General features: G+C 39.8%; 2 protein-coding genes across 4 annotated transcripts in view; one reads left to right on the top strand and one right to left on the bottom strand.

The window, feature by feature from the left end:
• Positions 1-7985, bottom strand: part of CFAP97 (cilia and flagella associated protein 97) — a 28102-nt gene extending 20117 nt beyond the window's left edge. Inside the window, exons 1-3 of one of the 2 annotated variants that reach the window (XM_014054988.2) lie at positions 7874-7985; positions 1969-2839; positions 1815-1886 (exon numbers count right to left, since the gene is read on the bottom strand). In XM_014054988.2, the coding sequence (XP_013910463.2) occupies positions 1815-1886; positions 1969-2809 (913 nt within the window). In that variant the 5' untranslated portion in view covers positions 2810-2839; positions 7874-7985. The remainder of the gene's footprint in view (positions 1-1814; positions 1887-1968; positions 2840-7873) is intronic. The other variant, XM_014054994.2, reaches the window with a different exon arrangement.
• Positions 7986-9788: 1803 nt separating this feature from the next.
• The window catches only part of SNX25 (sorting nexin 25), a 52983-nt gene continuing 44649 nt past the window's right edge, over positions 9789-18122 (top strand). For both annotated transcript variants that reach the window (XM_087724516.1, XM_087724515.1), the window contains exons 1-2: positions 9789-10511; positions 14818-14902. In XM_087724516.1, the coding sequence (XP_087580642.1) occupies positions 9993-10511; positions 14818-14902 (604 nt within the window). In that variant the 5' untranslated portion in view covers positions 9789-9992. The remainder of the gene's footprint in view (positions 10512-14817; positions 14903-18122) is intronic.

The raw sequence follows: 18122 nt of genomic DNA, 5'->3' as shown, positions 1-18122 counted from the left end.
CCCTGGACACAATGGTGGGGAATGCGGCGGACCCGGAAAATAACACCGCCCACCTCGCTCCAATGGTAAAGGCAGCCTGCCTGGTTCCCTTCCTCACTGTCCTTTTAGCGAGGGGTGGCAAGTGGGGGGAAGAAGCGAGCGCGCCTCTTACCTTTCCAGGTCCGTTGTGTTCCTCGCCCTTTCGTCCAGTGAATCCCCTTGTAAAAAAAACCTCATGAGTTTAATTCGCGAGGTTTTTTTTACAAGGGGCTTCAATAGACGAAAGGGCGAGGAACGCAATGGACCTGGAAACACTGCCCATCTTGCCCTAATGGTAAAGGCAGCCTGCCTGGTTCCCTTCCCCACTGTCCTTTTAGCGAGGGGTAGCAGGTGGGGGGGGGGAGAAACGAGGCGTGCCTCTTACTTTTCCAGGTCCTTTGTGTTCCTCGCCCTTTTGTCCAGTGAAAAAAAAAACTCATGAGTTCAACTCGCAAGTTTTTTTTTACAAGGGGCTTCAATGGATGAAGGGGTGAGGAACGCAGCAGAACTGTCAGTTTCTGATAGCACTAGGACGTGCATCTCGCTTCTCCCCCCCACCTGCCACCCCTCGCTAAAGGAATGGCGGGGAAGGGAACCAGGCAGGCTGCCTTTACCATTGGGGCGAGGTGGGTGGTGTTGGGCCGCGAGGCGCGCCTCTTACCTTTCCAGGTCCGTTGCATTCCTTGCCCTTTCATCCAGTGAAGCTCCTTGTAAAAAAAACCTCGTGAGTTGAACTCATGGTTTTTTTGACAAGGGGATTAATTGGACAAAAGAGCAAAGAACGCAATGGATCTGGAAAGGTAAGAGGCGCACCTCGTTTCCCCCCTGCCACTCCTCGCTAAAGGGATGGCGGGGAAGGGAACCAGGCAGGCTGCCTTTACCATTGGGGTGGGGTGGGTGGTGTTTGTTTTGAGCAAGAAGGAACAGGCGGGAGGGGGTGATCGCATTGCTGGCCTGCTGCTCTTTTTGTGGTGGCCTCTTTTTACACGGGAGGGAAGGGCGGGAGGTGGAAGCACTTTGCTTCGCCTGCTGCTGTTTTTGCAGTGGGCTCTATTTTTGCCCTGCAAGCTGTACTGGTAGGTGTTACAGTGGTAATGGTGGGGACTGGGTGCACATGCGCTTAAATAGTTGAGGTGGGCTTATTTTCGGGGGAGATCTTATTATGGTGCATGCTCTCAAAACTCGATTGGGCTTATTAGCAGGGCATATCTTATTGTCGGGAAACACAGTAATCCTTCCACAGAAATATCGGTATTGCTTTTATATACATAGGTGATACTTTAGTATCTTTTTTCCAAAACTGGAATTCATGTTTATAAATAAAAATTATTTAATGGTCAATGGTGCATCCAAAGCTTTAGATGTAACAGTGGACGGAAAAGCTACAGCAACCAAATGTATTCTCTATCATGACAGACTCCAAAAGTTTGAAGTAAAAGATGTGGTCATAATGATACAATTTTTGGTTGCATATTCATTTCAGCTGAGTGGGGTGTGTGTGTGTGTTTCACCATGCCCAGCTTCATTTGAAAAATACATAACTTATTACAGAAAGTTTTAAACTAAATTGTGCTTGATCTATTTCAATTCATACATTTTTACTCGTTACTAGGCCTAGAAAATATAAAGTAAGTGTAAATAATGCATGTGAATAATGAACATGTTTTTCATATTCAAAGTATTCCATCCATCCATCCATCCTTCCTTCCATCCATCACCCAAGATACTATATTGGAATGCAATTACAATGAAAGAAAAAGGAGGAAAATGATATTGAAGAATTAAAAGAAAAATACCTTTCAAAAGGTTATTCAAGTCCATAGCTTCATGTAGTACCTTTTGAAGACATTTGTGATCTACCCCAGGTTCTAATGAAAAAAAAGTATAAACAGGTATATTAAGTCTAGTGTTGCTGCCATGTATATGCCTTAATAAATTCTGCAAGCTTACCATGTAACTCCTGGCTGACATTTTGTTGTCTTTTAACCTTTAATTTCTTATCATTGGATGCTGCCACTTCAAAAGATTGGATGGGACTGATATCTGGGGTTGACAGAGGAGTGACATCAGTAACTGTATCTTCAGATTCTTCTGTGGGGTCACCCAATTTTGATTTTACTTCCACTGACTTTTTTCCTTCGTTTGACTGTTGTTCTGATGAAAGAAGTGGTGATCTTATGGTTTTTTTTTCTGAAGAACATGATGAGTCTGACAGGCAACCATCAGTGTCTGAATAATCTGTATCAGAACTAGAAGATGGGGAAGAGGAGGAGGAGGAACTATCATTCCTATTAACCTTTGTACCATTAGGCTGTTTAGAGAACTTATGTCTAACTCTCTGATTTCTGCTATCATCACTACTGTTTTCTGCATCTGTGTAGTAATTTTCTTCACATTCTTTCTCTCTTAAAGGAATTTGCACTGGAATGTTTTCATGAAGGGTTTGTTCATTTTGTGCTGTGATTCTATCAACTGGATCCTCCAGATTTAAAGAAGCTAACAAAGAAAGAGCATTATTTGAATTATGAGCACCATTCCCTAACATGTTTTCCTTTTGATATTCTGCCTGTTTAGCTTGCTTTTCTTCCTCAATACTGTTATCCTCCATCACTTTGGCTTTCTGTTTCAAATGACAATCATCTGTAACTGAACCTTTTATTTGTGCAGGTCCAGAACTTTTCATTTTATTTATTTCTGTTTTTGCTCTGTCTTTCTTCACCTCTTCTTCAAAATCGCTGTCAAAGAAAGAGTGATCCACTTCACAATCAGATATATCTTCATATCGGTCCATACTGAAGTCAATACTGCTTAAGTGTTTTCCCTACAAATAGAAAACTGGAATTATTATACCAATCACTGGAAGAAAAATCTTTTTCTAATCTTTTATTACAGCAAATCTTTTCCCCCAAATATAAATTTTAACATCTTCTTCAAGCAACAGCAGCAGCAATTAATGCAATATTCTTTTGTTTCATTTGGTACAATCACATAACCCAAGTTGCTTTAATAGCGTTCAATAGTAATTGTATTTTATTTTATATCAAGTGAACAACTACATAATTTAAAATATTGGTAACACTAATTATAGTATTATTAAAACCAAATAATACTATATAAATACATTGATTTAGAGATAGAAATAAAAATTATAGGTGGATTATATAAATTCAAAATGTCAGCAGCAATGCAGACGTTTAAGGAGGCCTGGAAATAAAAACAAAAACATCCTCTCCAGTATGGTACCTTGACATTTTCAAAATTGAAAAGAGAGGGAATAATTTCTTCTTTCATCTAAAATGTTTGTGTGGTTATCTGCACCCTCTATTATCGATTAATTCATTTAATTTGTCATCTCCATCTGATGCAATGTATAATTTTTTCAATTCCTTTTTTCATTCTCTCCTTTTTTATACCACCTGGCCCAGCAAGCTCCCATCTGGTCATAGTATAAATAATGCCCAACTACACCTGTTATACTAAAACAGTATACTACAACATTAAAAAAAAAAGCCTTTAGTACAGCACTTGTGTTCCTTTAAAGTACAATAAAAATGGACATCTATGCTCCATTTACAATAATATACTGGTACCTCCAGTTGATATTTTAGCTGGAGTATTACCATCCTTAGACCAGTGATGGCAAACCTTTTTGGCAGAGTGCCCAAACTGAAACGTGTGCGCACGTGCCAGAGTCCAGGAAGCTGGAAGACCAGCATGCACCGACTACTGGTCTTTGGGTTTCCAACACGCACATGCACGGTGGCCAGTCTTCAGGTTTCTGGGGCTCTGGCACGCATGAAGACCAGGTAGAGCAACTGGCGATGGCGTAAGTGCCCACAGAGAGGGCTCTGCATGCCACGTCTAGCACTCGTGTCATAAGTTCGCCATCACAGCTTTAGACATTTTATCAATTAGTTCCTAAAAGGTTGCTCAGTTGAATAAAATACTTTTATAACAGGATTTTTTCAAGATTTGTTTTTAAAGCAGGCTCTCACCTATGGAAGCTTATGGTCACAATAAAATAGTCTTTGAGACACCACTATGCCTCCTTTCAATCCAGTTGCATATTAGGTAGTTTACACTGGAAAATTACCTGAACCCATTGCTATAGCTTCACTGACAGTGATATTTGACGGAAGCTTCACGTTAATTCATTAATTGCTATGCCAGGCAATAATAAATTCTATCTCTCTACTTCAGTTGCTATGACACTGCTGTGAGCTGAGCTGCTGTGATTTTATTTTTCAAGACAGGAATATTAGTCATGGCACTAAACTCAGAATATATGTTTAATATATTCAGGAATAGGCAGGAGATTATTTCTGGATGTTGACAGTAGTTTGCCAAAAGCTTCTTTCCTTCTTAATTGTTTATAATAGTAACAATAATCTTGGACTGTCGTACACTGGGCTCAAGACTCTTAATCAACAGTAATTCAGATAGAGATTTTCATCCATGCAAGTCATCCCAGGGCATCCCTGGCCCATGACAAGACATACCTAGATCACACACACCCCAATTGTTTTTTTGTTTTTTTTTATAAAATATATTTTATTCATTTTTCACATTCAATTTGCAATCACTTATATACAGGGTATTTGCTATAAGAAAAGAAAAAAAAAGGAAATAAAACGAACAAATAAAAAGGAAACACAACTCATCATTCACAACCCCACCTAACCCTTCCATCCTCCATACACCCCATCTACCCCCTCCAACTTTCCTTTCTCCCTCCAACACTCCCCTCCTACTTCCCTTTCCCCTCAAGCCTTCCTTCTCCCCTTACTCCCCACACACCCTCCTTACATTCCCCTTACTCCTTCCTTACTCCTCCCTCTTCTTTCCCTCTACCTCCCTCCTTGGTGTATGCCTTTATTCGAGTGTTGTTTAATCTACACACACCCCAATTGTTATTGTGTATACAATTCTATTGATTGTACTAAGAAAAGCACTATTAAATTATCCCTAATTAGTTAATTTCCATTTAACCTAATACGTCCACTACTTGTCCAAAAACTTAGTTCTAGGTTGTCTACATTTAACAACACATTTTTGTAATTTTCTCCATACAGAGACTTACTGTAAGTAACAAAATGCTATTTCTCCTAATATTTGTTCTGTTTGCAGGATCTGCTTGTTTCCCCCCTGCAGTCACTTAATAACTACAGCAAAGCTTATCAATGCTGATGTGACATGAAGGGGGGGGGGGTGTATTGTCTTCTTCAAACAGGGCTTGTTGTGGATCCTTGTTTGAGTGATCAGGGTTAAGAGGGAATGACTAGGCCTGTACAATAATTGTAATAAATAGCATATAAAAATAATAATAAATAAAAAAGAATGATTAGGGTTGAGAGGAATGACTAGTTTTAGGTGATCCAGTTGCCTTGCATGCTTAAATAAAGATAGAATCTTGGGGTCAGACCTTAAACAATCCACTATATGGCACTCTATTGTAGATAACACTGTAATTTTCCAAATATGCATACATGATGCTTCCTACATATTTCTATTATTCTTTGGAAGTACAGCTACTTTTTATTGAGCTGTATATAGGCATAGATGGATTTTTAAAAATTGGTTTCAAAATATAGTATATACTTCTGCTATCATTTAGTATTACCAATTCAGTTATGAATTATATTTTATTACTGAATACTGAATATTTTCACGTGGGAAGGTGAAATTTCTTTCTTAACACCCCCCCCCCATCTGCAAAGTATGATTTTTAAAAAGGTAAAATGTAAACTATGATGATACAATTAAACTCCACTGGGTTGTTGCTTTTAAGGTATGTTGCAATGCACATTAAAACAGGCCAAAATTTGACTGTATCATTATGTTTGCCATCTTACTATTTTGGCCACATTCTGCAGACACCTATGCATTCTACATATTTTGGTAATTTAAAATTTAAACAATTTCAAATTAAAATATAACTTGATATCATTACAAAACACTGCATATGCCTGTGCCAATATGACACCTACACAATCTTACATAAAAAGTTATTTTTCTATCTCCTTGGAAATGTAACACTCAGAAGTAATTGCATTTTAAATTCAATTTGCACCTTGTGATAACTGCTGCGTAGGATTGTTGAAGTGAGGGAGGAAGGCTATGGAGAATATTTTACAACTGTTTGGGCATATGTATAGGAGATATTAACACAACTGCAGTTGTCATGACAAATTTAATTAATGTTTAGCCTGCAGTCAATCTGACCCAGGAGTTAAGGAATGAGACAGACAGTGATTCTCAAAGTGTGGTCTGGGGGCCCCTGAGATCTATGGAGGTAAGTAATTTAAAATCTTTGTTTGAATTTCTAATACAGTAAATATTGATAGATACAATCCACATAACCCAAAGCTCTGTAGGTCCTCAATCTTTGTTAAGAATGCAAAAGGGTACTGAGACTGAAATGCTTGAGAACCTCTGATACAGATAAATGCCAAATGTTCAACGGTCTGGTAAGTCTTCTTTCAGCACTGTTATAGTCCATTATTTCAGATTAACAAAAAGAGGAATAAAGTCGGTGTTTAAACCTTTATTAAAATGTTGCTTATGAGCCATTCTCCACACACCTTGTGGGTTACTCAGAAAAAAGCTTTCTCTAACCCATATTGCTTTGCTAGGGCAGAACTGTCAATTCTGTTTTCTTCACATCAAGACAAGACACAAGGGTGATAAACCAATCTGATGTTTTGGGGAAAGGATCACAACAAACAAACAAGCAATTTTACTCTCTAAGAAGGTGAGGAGAGGAAGAAAAACATTTATCCCTAATAAGGTATATTTTCCCTTCCATCCAGTTTTTTCTTGCAAGAACCTATAATGAACTAAGCCAGGGTACTTACTGACTGAGGAATTGTGGGAGTTGAATTTCACAAATCTTAAAGTTGCCAAGGCTAGAGACCCCTGGGTCTAAGGAATTAAAAATGATATGCATCTTGAAATGGTGATCAGTTTGCTCTACTTCCATGATCTACAAATGACTAGAAAAGATCTCACTTAGAACTGGCAAAGTGCTTATTTTGCATCGAATTCATGCACTGCATTAGGACGTGATTTGCACTGTATTAAATAAAAATATAATTGCATACAGTAGCAGAATTAGTTTAGGCAAACCCCCCAAACGCGCCTTATTTTAACACATTGCAAAATCGAGCCATCTTCTGTTCAAGAGAAATGCAGCCTCGAAATGCAAGCCTTCTAAGAAAACACCCGAGGCAAGAACTGTCCTCAGTGTGTCCTTGCAACTACCGTAACTGGATAAACTCCGACTTTTTACGGACAAGAGAGGCAAGTTTGCAGCTCGATTGGAACGGTTAGTTGTAACCTCGCCGCTAACAAGTCAGACCCGCACCGAGCCCTCAGCCTCTTTTGCAGTTTCACCAAAACACCCGACGGCCCCCACATCTATTTTTAATTTAAGTAACAGTGTTGGAAGGGACCTTGGAGGTCATCTAGTTCAACCCCCTGCTCACGCAGGAGATCTGTATTAGGGATTCTCTCCTAAAACCGAGTGCGATGCATGTTAGTTGCAAGTTGCACGTGTAAAAGAAATATTTCTTTTAAAAAAAATACAAATATAGCTCTTGCCAGCTGAGATAACTAAGCCGTAAGATACCAGCCACGTGCAACAGATTTGCTGCATTCAGGGTGGCTATTTAAGGAGGCTCTAGTCCAGCTCCTCCGGGCAAAGGGGCGGAAGGTCGCCCCCTTTTCTCCGGTGGTCCCTCCATTCTGAAATGGCGATGCCCCCGCATCGATTCCCCTTCGCGGAGGGGCGACTGGCCCCTAACCCCGCCAAGAGTCCGAATTAAAGGCTCTGCCCGGGGATGGGATGGATACTCACCCGCAGCCGGCCAAAAAAAGGAAGGCGTTTTGCGCGCTCTCTCCGCAGCTCTGCCGTCTCTCGCAAGCGAGCCCGAACTCTCCCTCCCGCGCTGTGTTTGCGTAACCAGGAAAGGGAGGGATGGAAGAGATGGAAACAAACATTTCCGTCTCCGTGTTGGCGCGCCCAGGTTCCCTTTCCGTGCAGCAGGGGGAAACGCGGAGTCCCGGTCGCTGGAGAGGAGGCCAAGGCGGGCTCGCCAGCGAAAGGAACCGGCGTCCTCCTAGGTTTGCCGCAGCCGTACAGCTCTTCGCAAAGAACCTTTGTGAATATATGGTTTTCTAAACCATGCGGGGCCCTTTCATGTCAGATTGACAGGTTTGTATTTGGTATTTCCCCCAAATTAAGCTCAGTTGAACAGGCAGCTTTAAAGGCGTTTCATTGATCGGCTTAAATCACTTTAAAATGATATTTTTCAAACTTGGTAACTTTTAAGACTTGTGGACTTCAACTCCCAGAATTCTCCAGCCAGCATAAAGCATTCTGGGAGTTGAAGTCCACACGTCTTAAAAGTTGCCAAGTTTGGGAACCCCTGCTTTGATAACTTGGTAACTTTTAAGATGTGTGGATTCCAGAATTCCCCATGCTAGGGAATGCTAGCTGTATTATTCTGGGAGTCGAAGGCCACGACAACTTAAGGCTGTCATGTTAAAAAAACAACCCACTTTGGCACCAGCTAAAAATAGAATGGTTTTCTTCATAGTTAAGCGCCAGATCTACATACAGCCACCAGGGTTTGTAAATGACAATGTTGTGAAAATCCAGGTAATGAGAGCTACTCGGCATACCACTACCCCAAAAGGAACGATGATTTGGTTTGTTGCGTGAGCAAATTTGCAGAAGGCTGCGTTAGATGCATTTGCTTCCCGGCCACTGGATGGCGAACCGTAACCTGAGAAAACACCACTCAATTCCTAGGTAACCGAAGATGTTACTTAGTCTGGTAATGAAACAATCATTACCAAGCACATAATCAAGCGCCAAACTCGATTGCAGAAAATACGACTTCAGCAACAATCAATGCCTGGAATCCTCTACCTGACTCTGTTGTTACATCCTCAAACCCCCACAGCTTCAACCTTAAACTGTCTACCGTGGACCTCCTCACCCCATTCCTAAGAGGTCCGTAAATGGGGCGTGCATAAGCGCACCAGCGTGCCTACCTTCCCTGTCCTACTATCCCCATTTATTTGTCCTCATTTCTTACGTATATAAGTATATACGCTTATATGTTTATATGTTATATAGTCATACGTGTTTTCTCATACCTGCTTGACAAACCAAAATAATAAATAAATAAAGAGTGTAGAATATTCCACTGAGAAAACCTTTCTCAGAGCGCCGTCAGACCGGTGTTACCAGTGCGTGCCTCATTGCAGGTACCTATATTCTGCAACTGCACGTCTACTTGGGATAAGGATGATTGCACTAATGAGTAAGGCTGGATTGCGCAACAGAAGAATGTAGAAAATAGCCTATTACACTAACACACACACAAACACACACCGTACTTGGAGGCGCGTAGCGGAGAAACAAGCCCTGCAAAATCGCTCGCTGCCCAAACGGCGACCAAGAGCAGAGTCGGTGAAAGGCTTCGAAATGACACTAGTGGGAGCCCTTTTTTGAGAAGCAAAACCCGGTTAGCGCTAAGATGGACGTAACTCTCAGCCAAAGGGAGTAAAGGAAGGAAGGCGGTGCTGCTCGTTGCTTCTTTGCGACTGGTTCTGCCTTGCTTGGCCGCCGCACGTGGCTGAGTTTCCGGCCGCGCTGTCATTCAGGAGCCTCCTCTCCCCCACCCCCACTTTTCCTCCTCCCCGCCCGCAAACAGCCAGTGGAGCCTCGGCTGCCTCCGAGGTGAGTCGCGTACGGCCGCCTTCTCTGGTTGGTGTCTGGAGTGGAGGGAAAGAGGCGGGGACGCTTCCTTCGCGCCTCTCGGGCATGAGCAGCACCGGCTTCTGCGCGCCCAGGGACCTGAGCCGGAGGTTGGGGAAGAAGATCTCCTTCCACGGGGGAGCCGAGACCTTCCGAAGAGGGCCCCGGCGCGGGAGATGTGCTGCTTTCCGGCGGCTCCTCGAGCAGCATGTTCCCCGATACTGGCGCTAACACCTCCTCTGGCAGGGGCAGCGGGCAGGTGGAATCCGCGGGGGCCGCCGTCGGCTCCGGCGCCTCAGGAACCCCAAGTCCCGGGCGCGGGGAGTCCTGCAAGAAGAGTAGCAGCGTCCCAGCCGCGGCCGAAGGCGACGGCGAAGAGGACGAAGAAGAGGCGGCGGAGGCGGAGGCTCCCATCCTGTGGACCCGCTCCATTCTGGCCACTGGACTGGGGATGGTGGGGTTGGCCGTCTTCCTCTTCCATCTGGGGCAGCAGAAGCCGCCGCCGGAGAAGGAGGAGGAGGTCGGCGGAGAGCTGTACGTGGCCTGGCTCCTGCTCCGGCTTGTCTTGTACCTGGTTTGTGCTGCCGGCGCCTTCTTACTCGGTTTCTTGCTGGCTCTGGGGAGCCAAAATCGCGGCCGCCTCCGACCCCTGCCGGCTTTCCTCGCCGCTTGGAAGCGCCGTTACCCGGGAAGAGCGAGCGCGGCGCCGTTCTGGCCAGCTGCCGGGGTAAGCGATCGCCTTCCTCTGACCCCAGTTGCTTTTTCTTCTCCTCAGCCCCAACATTTTTCAACTCGAGGCTGGTGGGGATTCACTTTGGAAACGGGGCTGAGTTTAAGCCGGGAAGCGTCTTGGCTCAGCCTTCATTTTGGACCCAAGTGCCTTGAATCTGAAACAAGGGAGCTCTCAGAATTGAGACCTCCCATCTGCTACCTGTCCTCTGCGTTGGGGATTAAAGGCCTTAGGGTATTCTGGTCTTTCAGTAAATCACTATTGCCTGAAACAGATTAGAGCTCTATTGTACCTGTTACAGAGGACAGAGGGGATGTGAGTGGAAAAGTCACTTTCTTCAATGTCACTGTGGAAAAGTTGAGCTTTTTGATACCTGGGTGTGATTGGTCAGTGCATTTTTGGAGCACAGTTCTTCAAAGTACATAGACCTTAGGCACCATGATTGGGATGGCAATTTGGCTTTTGAATGAAGCAGTTGCTAAATGAAACTGCATCTTGTTTCAGCTTATCTTGTTTTGCTTTACAAAAAATCACTTTATGATCACATCGATAATCAGTGTCATAACTGAATGGCTACTAAAGGAGGCAGTTTGCTAAAGGAGGACTACTTGCAGGATTAATGCTGGTCACTTTGCTAGCATGACCAGCATGTTTGACTACTGCTGGGTCATAAATAAAAACACAAACACTGCAGACCCATTGAAAAACCTTGAGTTTGCAATTCCAGAATTACACACCTTTAACTTAAAGAGAAATTATGTGCCTGGAGCCTCTACATAACAACTAACTTACAAACTTGCAGAACTCTTTGCATTGTTTTAGCTCTTCAGACTGGAACAAAAGTGTGAAAAGAAGCAATGGAGTAATAACTTTTAGCACATTGACAAATCACATATGGACATTCTTTTTCATAACAATTCCTTCAAGGTGGTGCTTAGGCTGCTTTGGGCATCCTGGATTTTTTGGGCAATAAAGTTCTGTTTATCTTTTCAAAATCATTTGGGCAATAAAGTTCTGTTTAACCTTTAATTTCTATAGCATTCTTGTAGAAATACATGTGTACCCTAGAATATTGAAACTGTTCAGAACAATCGAAAAGATTTTTTAAAAACCCTTCAAAGTGCTGCAGGAGAAACAAAACAATCCACACTAGCTCAAGGCCTAAGGGAAATAATAGGTTGTTAAGAGTTTATTTGAATGAGGAACAGGTAGAGCACTAATATACCTTGTAGGTATGCTATGCCAGAGGTCAGGACTGCCATAAAGATTCAGGTTTTCTTGATTAAAGGTGCTTTTATTTAATTATTTTAAGCTAGTATCTAAGTGGATGAACTACCATAAAATCGTAGAGAGTTTGTCATAGGTTCAGCTCCTGCTCTGTGCAGGAACAAGGGCACCCCAAATTCTAAATCTATTGAATCAACAGTTCTATATTGAAATAAATGTAATTTCTTTTACTTAGAAATAGGTTTAGAATTTGGATCCTTCTAGTTCTAAAATGCAAGTAAAATTAATGTGAGAATGTTTATGTAGTAAAGTCAACTTATTTTGGATAAATAGGATACTCTGGTATAAGTGGATTACTTGAAAATGTTTATCGCTATTATTAAAAAAAAGAGCCACTGCAGTAAGGCAATTAGAGTGTTGGATTTTGATCAAGCAAACCTAGGTTCAGTTCTCTTTTAGCCATTGAGTTAGCTGGCTGATCCTGGCTAGTTTTCTCACAATATTTCCTGCAGCTATCAAGGTAGTTGTTGTGGGGATAATACGAAGAGAAAGATTTGAAGACAGCGAAGCCCACATTTTAGACAGAGGACCACTGTTTTGAAAGAAGGGTCAGAGGTCATCTATGTCAAAATTGAGCATCCCTCTCTCAGTATGGGGGGGGGGATACGACATCATCTATCTCCAATCTACAATATGGTCCTTATAACAGTTCCAAGAAGGCTCCACACCTATTTGCACTACTCAGGTGACCCTGAGGACACAGGTAAATCTCCAAGTAGCCTCAATGACTCACTAAAATATGCAAATTACCAGCTCTCTGCCAGGAATATAAATCATTCCATTCCCCACCATTCAGTCAGAGCTGAAGAAGTTTCTTGGATGAGAAATGAAACATCTTCAAAGAAAAACAAAGTTCAGTTGCCTCTTGAAAAAGCACCTTTGGGACATGGGACAACCATGACCTGGATGTTTGAGAATCTCCATAGACAGAGTCCATGTATACTATTTTGAGATTAAATTTTCCTCAAATTGAAGTTGATTGTTGGTGATTTAATGGACAACTTTGGAAATGGTATTACATTGCCTTTTTCTAGAATATTTTTTGGCTTTGGGAAAGCCCAGAATTCAAATGCTGTCTAAAAGTTTCCAATCCAAGTAGTAGCCAGATACAAATCTATTTAGTTAAACCCTCATCAGTTAAATGCTGCTATTTCCTTTATGCCCCTTGATATGTAATCTTTTTAATGGTTTTGATTACATGTAGTACTCCAGAATGAACATGGTTTTGTTGAGTGCCAAAATTTTGGACATTTTATATAGAAATATCTGAAGAAAAACTGCCAATATAAAACTCAAAGTTAAACCTTGTTAATGAATCTGATTCTATATCAATTAGAATCTGAATTTGAAAACAACTTTTGTGTGATGTATATATACACACATTTATTATCTTACATATTTCTAACTACATTAATTATGTACATTTATTAGGTGAGTATCAATGTTATGAGTGCTACTGTGTTAATTAGTGAAGGATGTGCTGTATGTATGTGTGCCATGTATATATTATGGTCTAGAATATAATTGGCTACAGATAATTGTCAATATGACTTCCTTGCATATTGGTTTGTTGTTTTTGCACCTTTAATGGATACTTTTTATGATATCAGTTGTGCTGACCATAATTAGCAGATTCAATAAGTGATCATATCTATTGAATGTAATCTCTTCATTTGGATGTGATGTCTTCTAAAAGTGTGTGCTGTTATTCTCAAAATTTAAAAATACATTGCTACTAATACAGCCTTATTGGAAATCAACATTTTGAATATCCTTGTAATGTATTTCAGCTGCTCCTTGTGGAACAATATTGCATATATGTTCTTTTATTGATTTGTATATTTACCTAACTAATTGGGCCTTAGTAATGCAAACACTTCCTAAGTGAGACTTAGTTTGCTGATAACTGCTATCTTTGCATAATGACCCAACATTCTTTTTACCTTCTAGATTTCAAGACTGAAGGTTTCTTGTTAGTCTGTAGAAATCATTCAGATAGGATTGATGGGCAATTGATTGCCTATAGATTTCTAACCTTGGACTGACAGCTTCAACTCTGATAATGCAGCTCAGCTAAAAAAGTTCATAGTTTTGAATAGTTCTCACTTTTTGAGTGCTCCTTTATAATTGTTGCTTTGGCTGCCTTCTTTACCAATAAGTTTAATATTCTTTTAAATACACCTTTTTCATAAAACATCCTGCCTATTTTTACATAATTGTTCATCTTTATCATGTCAAGATTTTTATGTGTGTCCTTAGGGCAGCATTTAAAATGTTCATGAGTGCTTTGAAAATAAACTAGGTAATCTTAAATCATTTATCTGCAGACCAGGCCTGAGCAATGTGTAGAGAGGAAAGGACCACACTGATAAATTAAAAAAAAATCTTCCTAGTGAGCTGCAAAAGAATGTTGGGCTCACTTAATCAGCTGTTCTGTGGCCAGTGAAGCAGTGGTAGTGTTGGAGAAAGTAGTGGTGAGGCTCAGGGGCACTCAGCAGCACATCTTTTGGGATGGTGGCCCCATATATATTTAGTTATATAGTAATAAGTAAGACTAGAGAGAACATCTCTGTATCCTATGTCTTTCAGTTATAAAATACTGATATTTGCCTTTTTAGGTTATGTATAGGAATAAACTTTATTTTCAAATATTGTTTTAAAAGTACTGTATATTATCATATTTTATTTACAATTTATATTTCATATAGACACTTTAGGAAGGAGAGATATATGAAAAGTAAAATATAAATAGCTATTTGTTTAATGTTCACATAATCTACTGAATGAGTTTTTAAAAAGCAGAATTCAGATATGGTAAAGTTGCCTAAACATTAGCTTGGAAGGAAATTCATTTATAAGGAAATTCCTTATCCTTATTTAATTAAGATAGGTTGTACTTAATAACTTGTACATTATTTCAGACTTAGCACAGTTTGTGTTGGATGTGTTTGTCAATTCTTGTTCTATGCATTATTCAACCTTGTCTATTATGGGTGCATTTTTTTCTGGCTTTTAGAACCTCATATTTGGAAATGGACAAGAACCAGTCCAGTCAAGGAGAGTGGTAATTTCTCATAACATGGACAAAGCTCTGAAAGAAGGTAGGAGTCCCCTAAGATCCTTTTGAAATATCTCATACTCTTATCGTTCTCCTTGCTCAAATTTGAACCATTCAGCATGAATTACATGTATTTTCAACATCTTTTATTTCCATCATAAATAGTTAAAACCTCTATTTACCAGATTTCAATATCATAGACTCAAGTCTGAATTTCTATTCCAAATTTGCATAATAACATTATGTAAATGATGCAATTGCATCATTTGCGTCAATTGATGTCATTTGCATATTGAAATAAAGAAACAACTGAGAGTTTGCCACCTGATTTCTGTCCAAATCTGCTGGTAAATAAGACTTGCCATAAATTGAATATAAAAAGGTTCCCCAAGTATACTTAAAATGTATATTATAACTCTACCAATTGGAAAATATATACATTTTTCTATAGGTTAGGGGAAAAAAGTATCCAGGGTGGAGTATGTATTGCACTTGCTTTCTTTGCCAATGTCAAAATGATCCTTAGAGGGATCCCAGCTCCTTCAATAAGGAGGAAAGTGATGACTTTGGCAGCTCTGGAATAGGAGAGTCCATGTTTGACATTTGTAAACAATAGAATATACTGCCTTTTCAGTATTCTTTTTTTATCAGTGCCTTCAACCTTAACCACTACTCTGAAGTCCCTGTAGTGTTCTTGGCAAAATTTCAGAAGCAGTTTGTTACTTCCTCCTTCCTAGGCTTGAGAGGGAGTGACTGTCCCAAGGTCACCCATCTGGCTATCTGCGTGAGACAAAACTAGAACTCAGTCTCCCAGTTTCTATCCTGATGCCTTTAATCTCTACACCAAAGTTCTCCTTAGCATTCTTTAGACTTTAGGTTTTTATGCTATAGCTATTCACAAGATTAACTGCTGCTTCCTAGAGAGTGAATATACAATCCTGTCTCAAGCCTCAATGTCACAATGCCAGCAAAAACCCAAAGCATTTTTATTTGTACCAGTGTCTTTTTTCTTCTTCTGGCCAGTAAATACCCTACCTCTAGGGTGATGGCATAAGGCACCAGGAAGATGGGAGAGGCAGCATTACGTATAAGAATTTTTTAGCAGTGCAGGTCCATAGGGCCAGGGTGTATTTACTCAGAGGGCTTTTGGGAGAAGATGTTTAAACTTCTAGTCTTTCATCCAGTGGCCTCAGATTGTTATCATAATTACAAAATAGGTAAATCCTACCAGCTCTGTTGATTAAATGATCAAGAACTCTAGTGAATTGTGAATTAACTGTCTGACTAAATATCTTTTAAAAAGATATTTTTATTAGAATAATGAAAAACAACAGGTTTGCCATAGATAGTAACAGCTGAATAGCACAAGGATAAAATACAAAAGATTATTAAAATAATTTTGAGCAATTTTTCTATTTGTTTCTCTAGTTGCTGAACAGAATCTCTATATTTATACTTTGAATATTATTGCTAGTACCCATTTAAGTCTTTTCATCTAATATTTTTGATTGGTCTCATTAGTTTTTCCAAGAAATCATACTCCAAATATCTAAATTTGGCCTGTATAATATGTAGTATATATGGGAGTCAATCTTGCTCAAATTTGGTTAGACTTACTATAGATACACTGTATGCTTTCAGTCTTGTCATTGCTGCATATTCTCCATTGTTGGTCTCCCAATCTTACATTGTCAACGGAATTCCTCTTTTGTGCCAAATTTGGGAGGTACTAGACAATTTTCTGGACAGTACCATTCAGGTATCTGGCAGCTAAAGACACGAAGGGCAGCTGTTATCAGAATAATTCTTAGTGTGTTTTCTTATTGTCTATTGTGTTGGCTTCTATTATAACATTCAAATAGACAATCTGATAATTCTATACTGCTGAAGTCAGTTCTTATGACCAAATGAGAGTGGAGTATGCCAAGACCCATTTTGGTCTCGCATTTCTTTTTTCACAATAGCTAATTGGATGCTTCTGGAATGATTAGAACAGGGAGGAATTAGAAATATATCCTCTTTCCCGTGATTGTCCCCCGGCAATGATTTGGAAACATGCAGCCCCAGGTAGAGATTACATTGAATTTTAAGACTAACAATCTTGATAGATTGTCATCTTTGAATTTATCCAATCCTTTCTTAAATCTGTCCAAGTTAGTGGCCATCTTCTCATGATGTAGTAATCTATTTCCAGGGTTGATTGGAAAACACCCCTCCCCCACATTTTTTTTGTAATATTCTTACGGTCAACTTCATTGAATGATCCCTGGTCCTAAGATTGTGAAAGATAATATAAATACAGAAAAGAATAAGTCAGGTTATATGACCAATAGATTTCAGTGTCCTTATACAGATGTGAGGAATCAAGATGAAGTTTTAATTTAGGAAGGCAAATTTGAGGTAACAGGCATTACCTATCCTTGGTGGGATAAAACTCATTTGTAAAATGAAAGATTTAGAAGAAGCAATTTATTCAGGAAAAAAACAGGATGAGCAACAACATACAATAGATTATTATTTCTCTATGAGAATAATCATTGCTGGTGTGTTACTATTTTAAAATGTTAAATATATTGATTTAGCATTGATCATTTAGAAGTGTTCATGATTTTTTGGTATTGATCATTTTGAACCTTCATGAATATTGAACTCCTAGAGAGGAAAATCCAGTTGTAGGATTTTGCTATTGGTGCAGCCACTCCTTATAAAAGCAATTTTGAGGCATTGGGTTATGGTGGGAGGTAAGAACAATCAAGAGTAGGAGACCCTGGTTCCTAGGGAATGATAGAAATAAGGAATTGCAATAGAAAAGCATCATTATATATTATTTGAATCAACTGAATAAACAGTTGTAAATTTGACAACCAAAATCAATTCATAGTGCAAAAGGTGAGGTAAAGATAGAATGCTACATGATGTCAACTACTGTAGGAACAAATATTGTCTGAGCCTTATGTTATATAGACAAACTTGTAGACATTGGTTGCCAAATTGAGAAAGACGCTTGTCAGGCTGAAAATAGGTGCTGATTATTTTTGATAATTTTTCCCCAGAACAAAATTTGGTTTTGCTTATGATGCTGCATTTTCGACAAATCTACTTTGTTCCAACAGTTATGGTTTTTTGTTTTTTGTTTTTAAACATGGGATAAGTTCCTTGGACTTTCTGTTCAGATATTGGGCTAAACTAATCCACTTATGGGCTTTCTGTGTTGATCTCCAGTAATTTTTTTCTTGGATTGGATTTCTTGTGTTGTAAGATTG

This window comes from Thamnophis sirtalis, unplaced genomic scaffold (genome assembly GCF_051295495.1).
Source record: "Thamnophis sirtalis isolate CommonGarterSnake01/CBP01778 unplaced genomic scaffold, rThaSir2_p1.2 scaffold_10, whole genome shotgun sequence".
Taxonomy (NCBI): Eukaryota; Metazoa; Chordata; class Lepidosauria; order Squamata; family Natricidae; genus Thamnophis; species Thamnophis sirtalis.
This window is presented reverse-complemented; position numbering and strand designations above follow the sequence as displayed.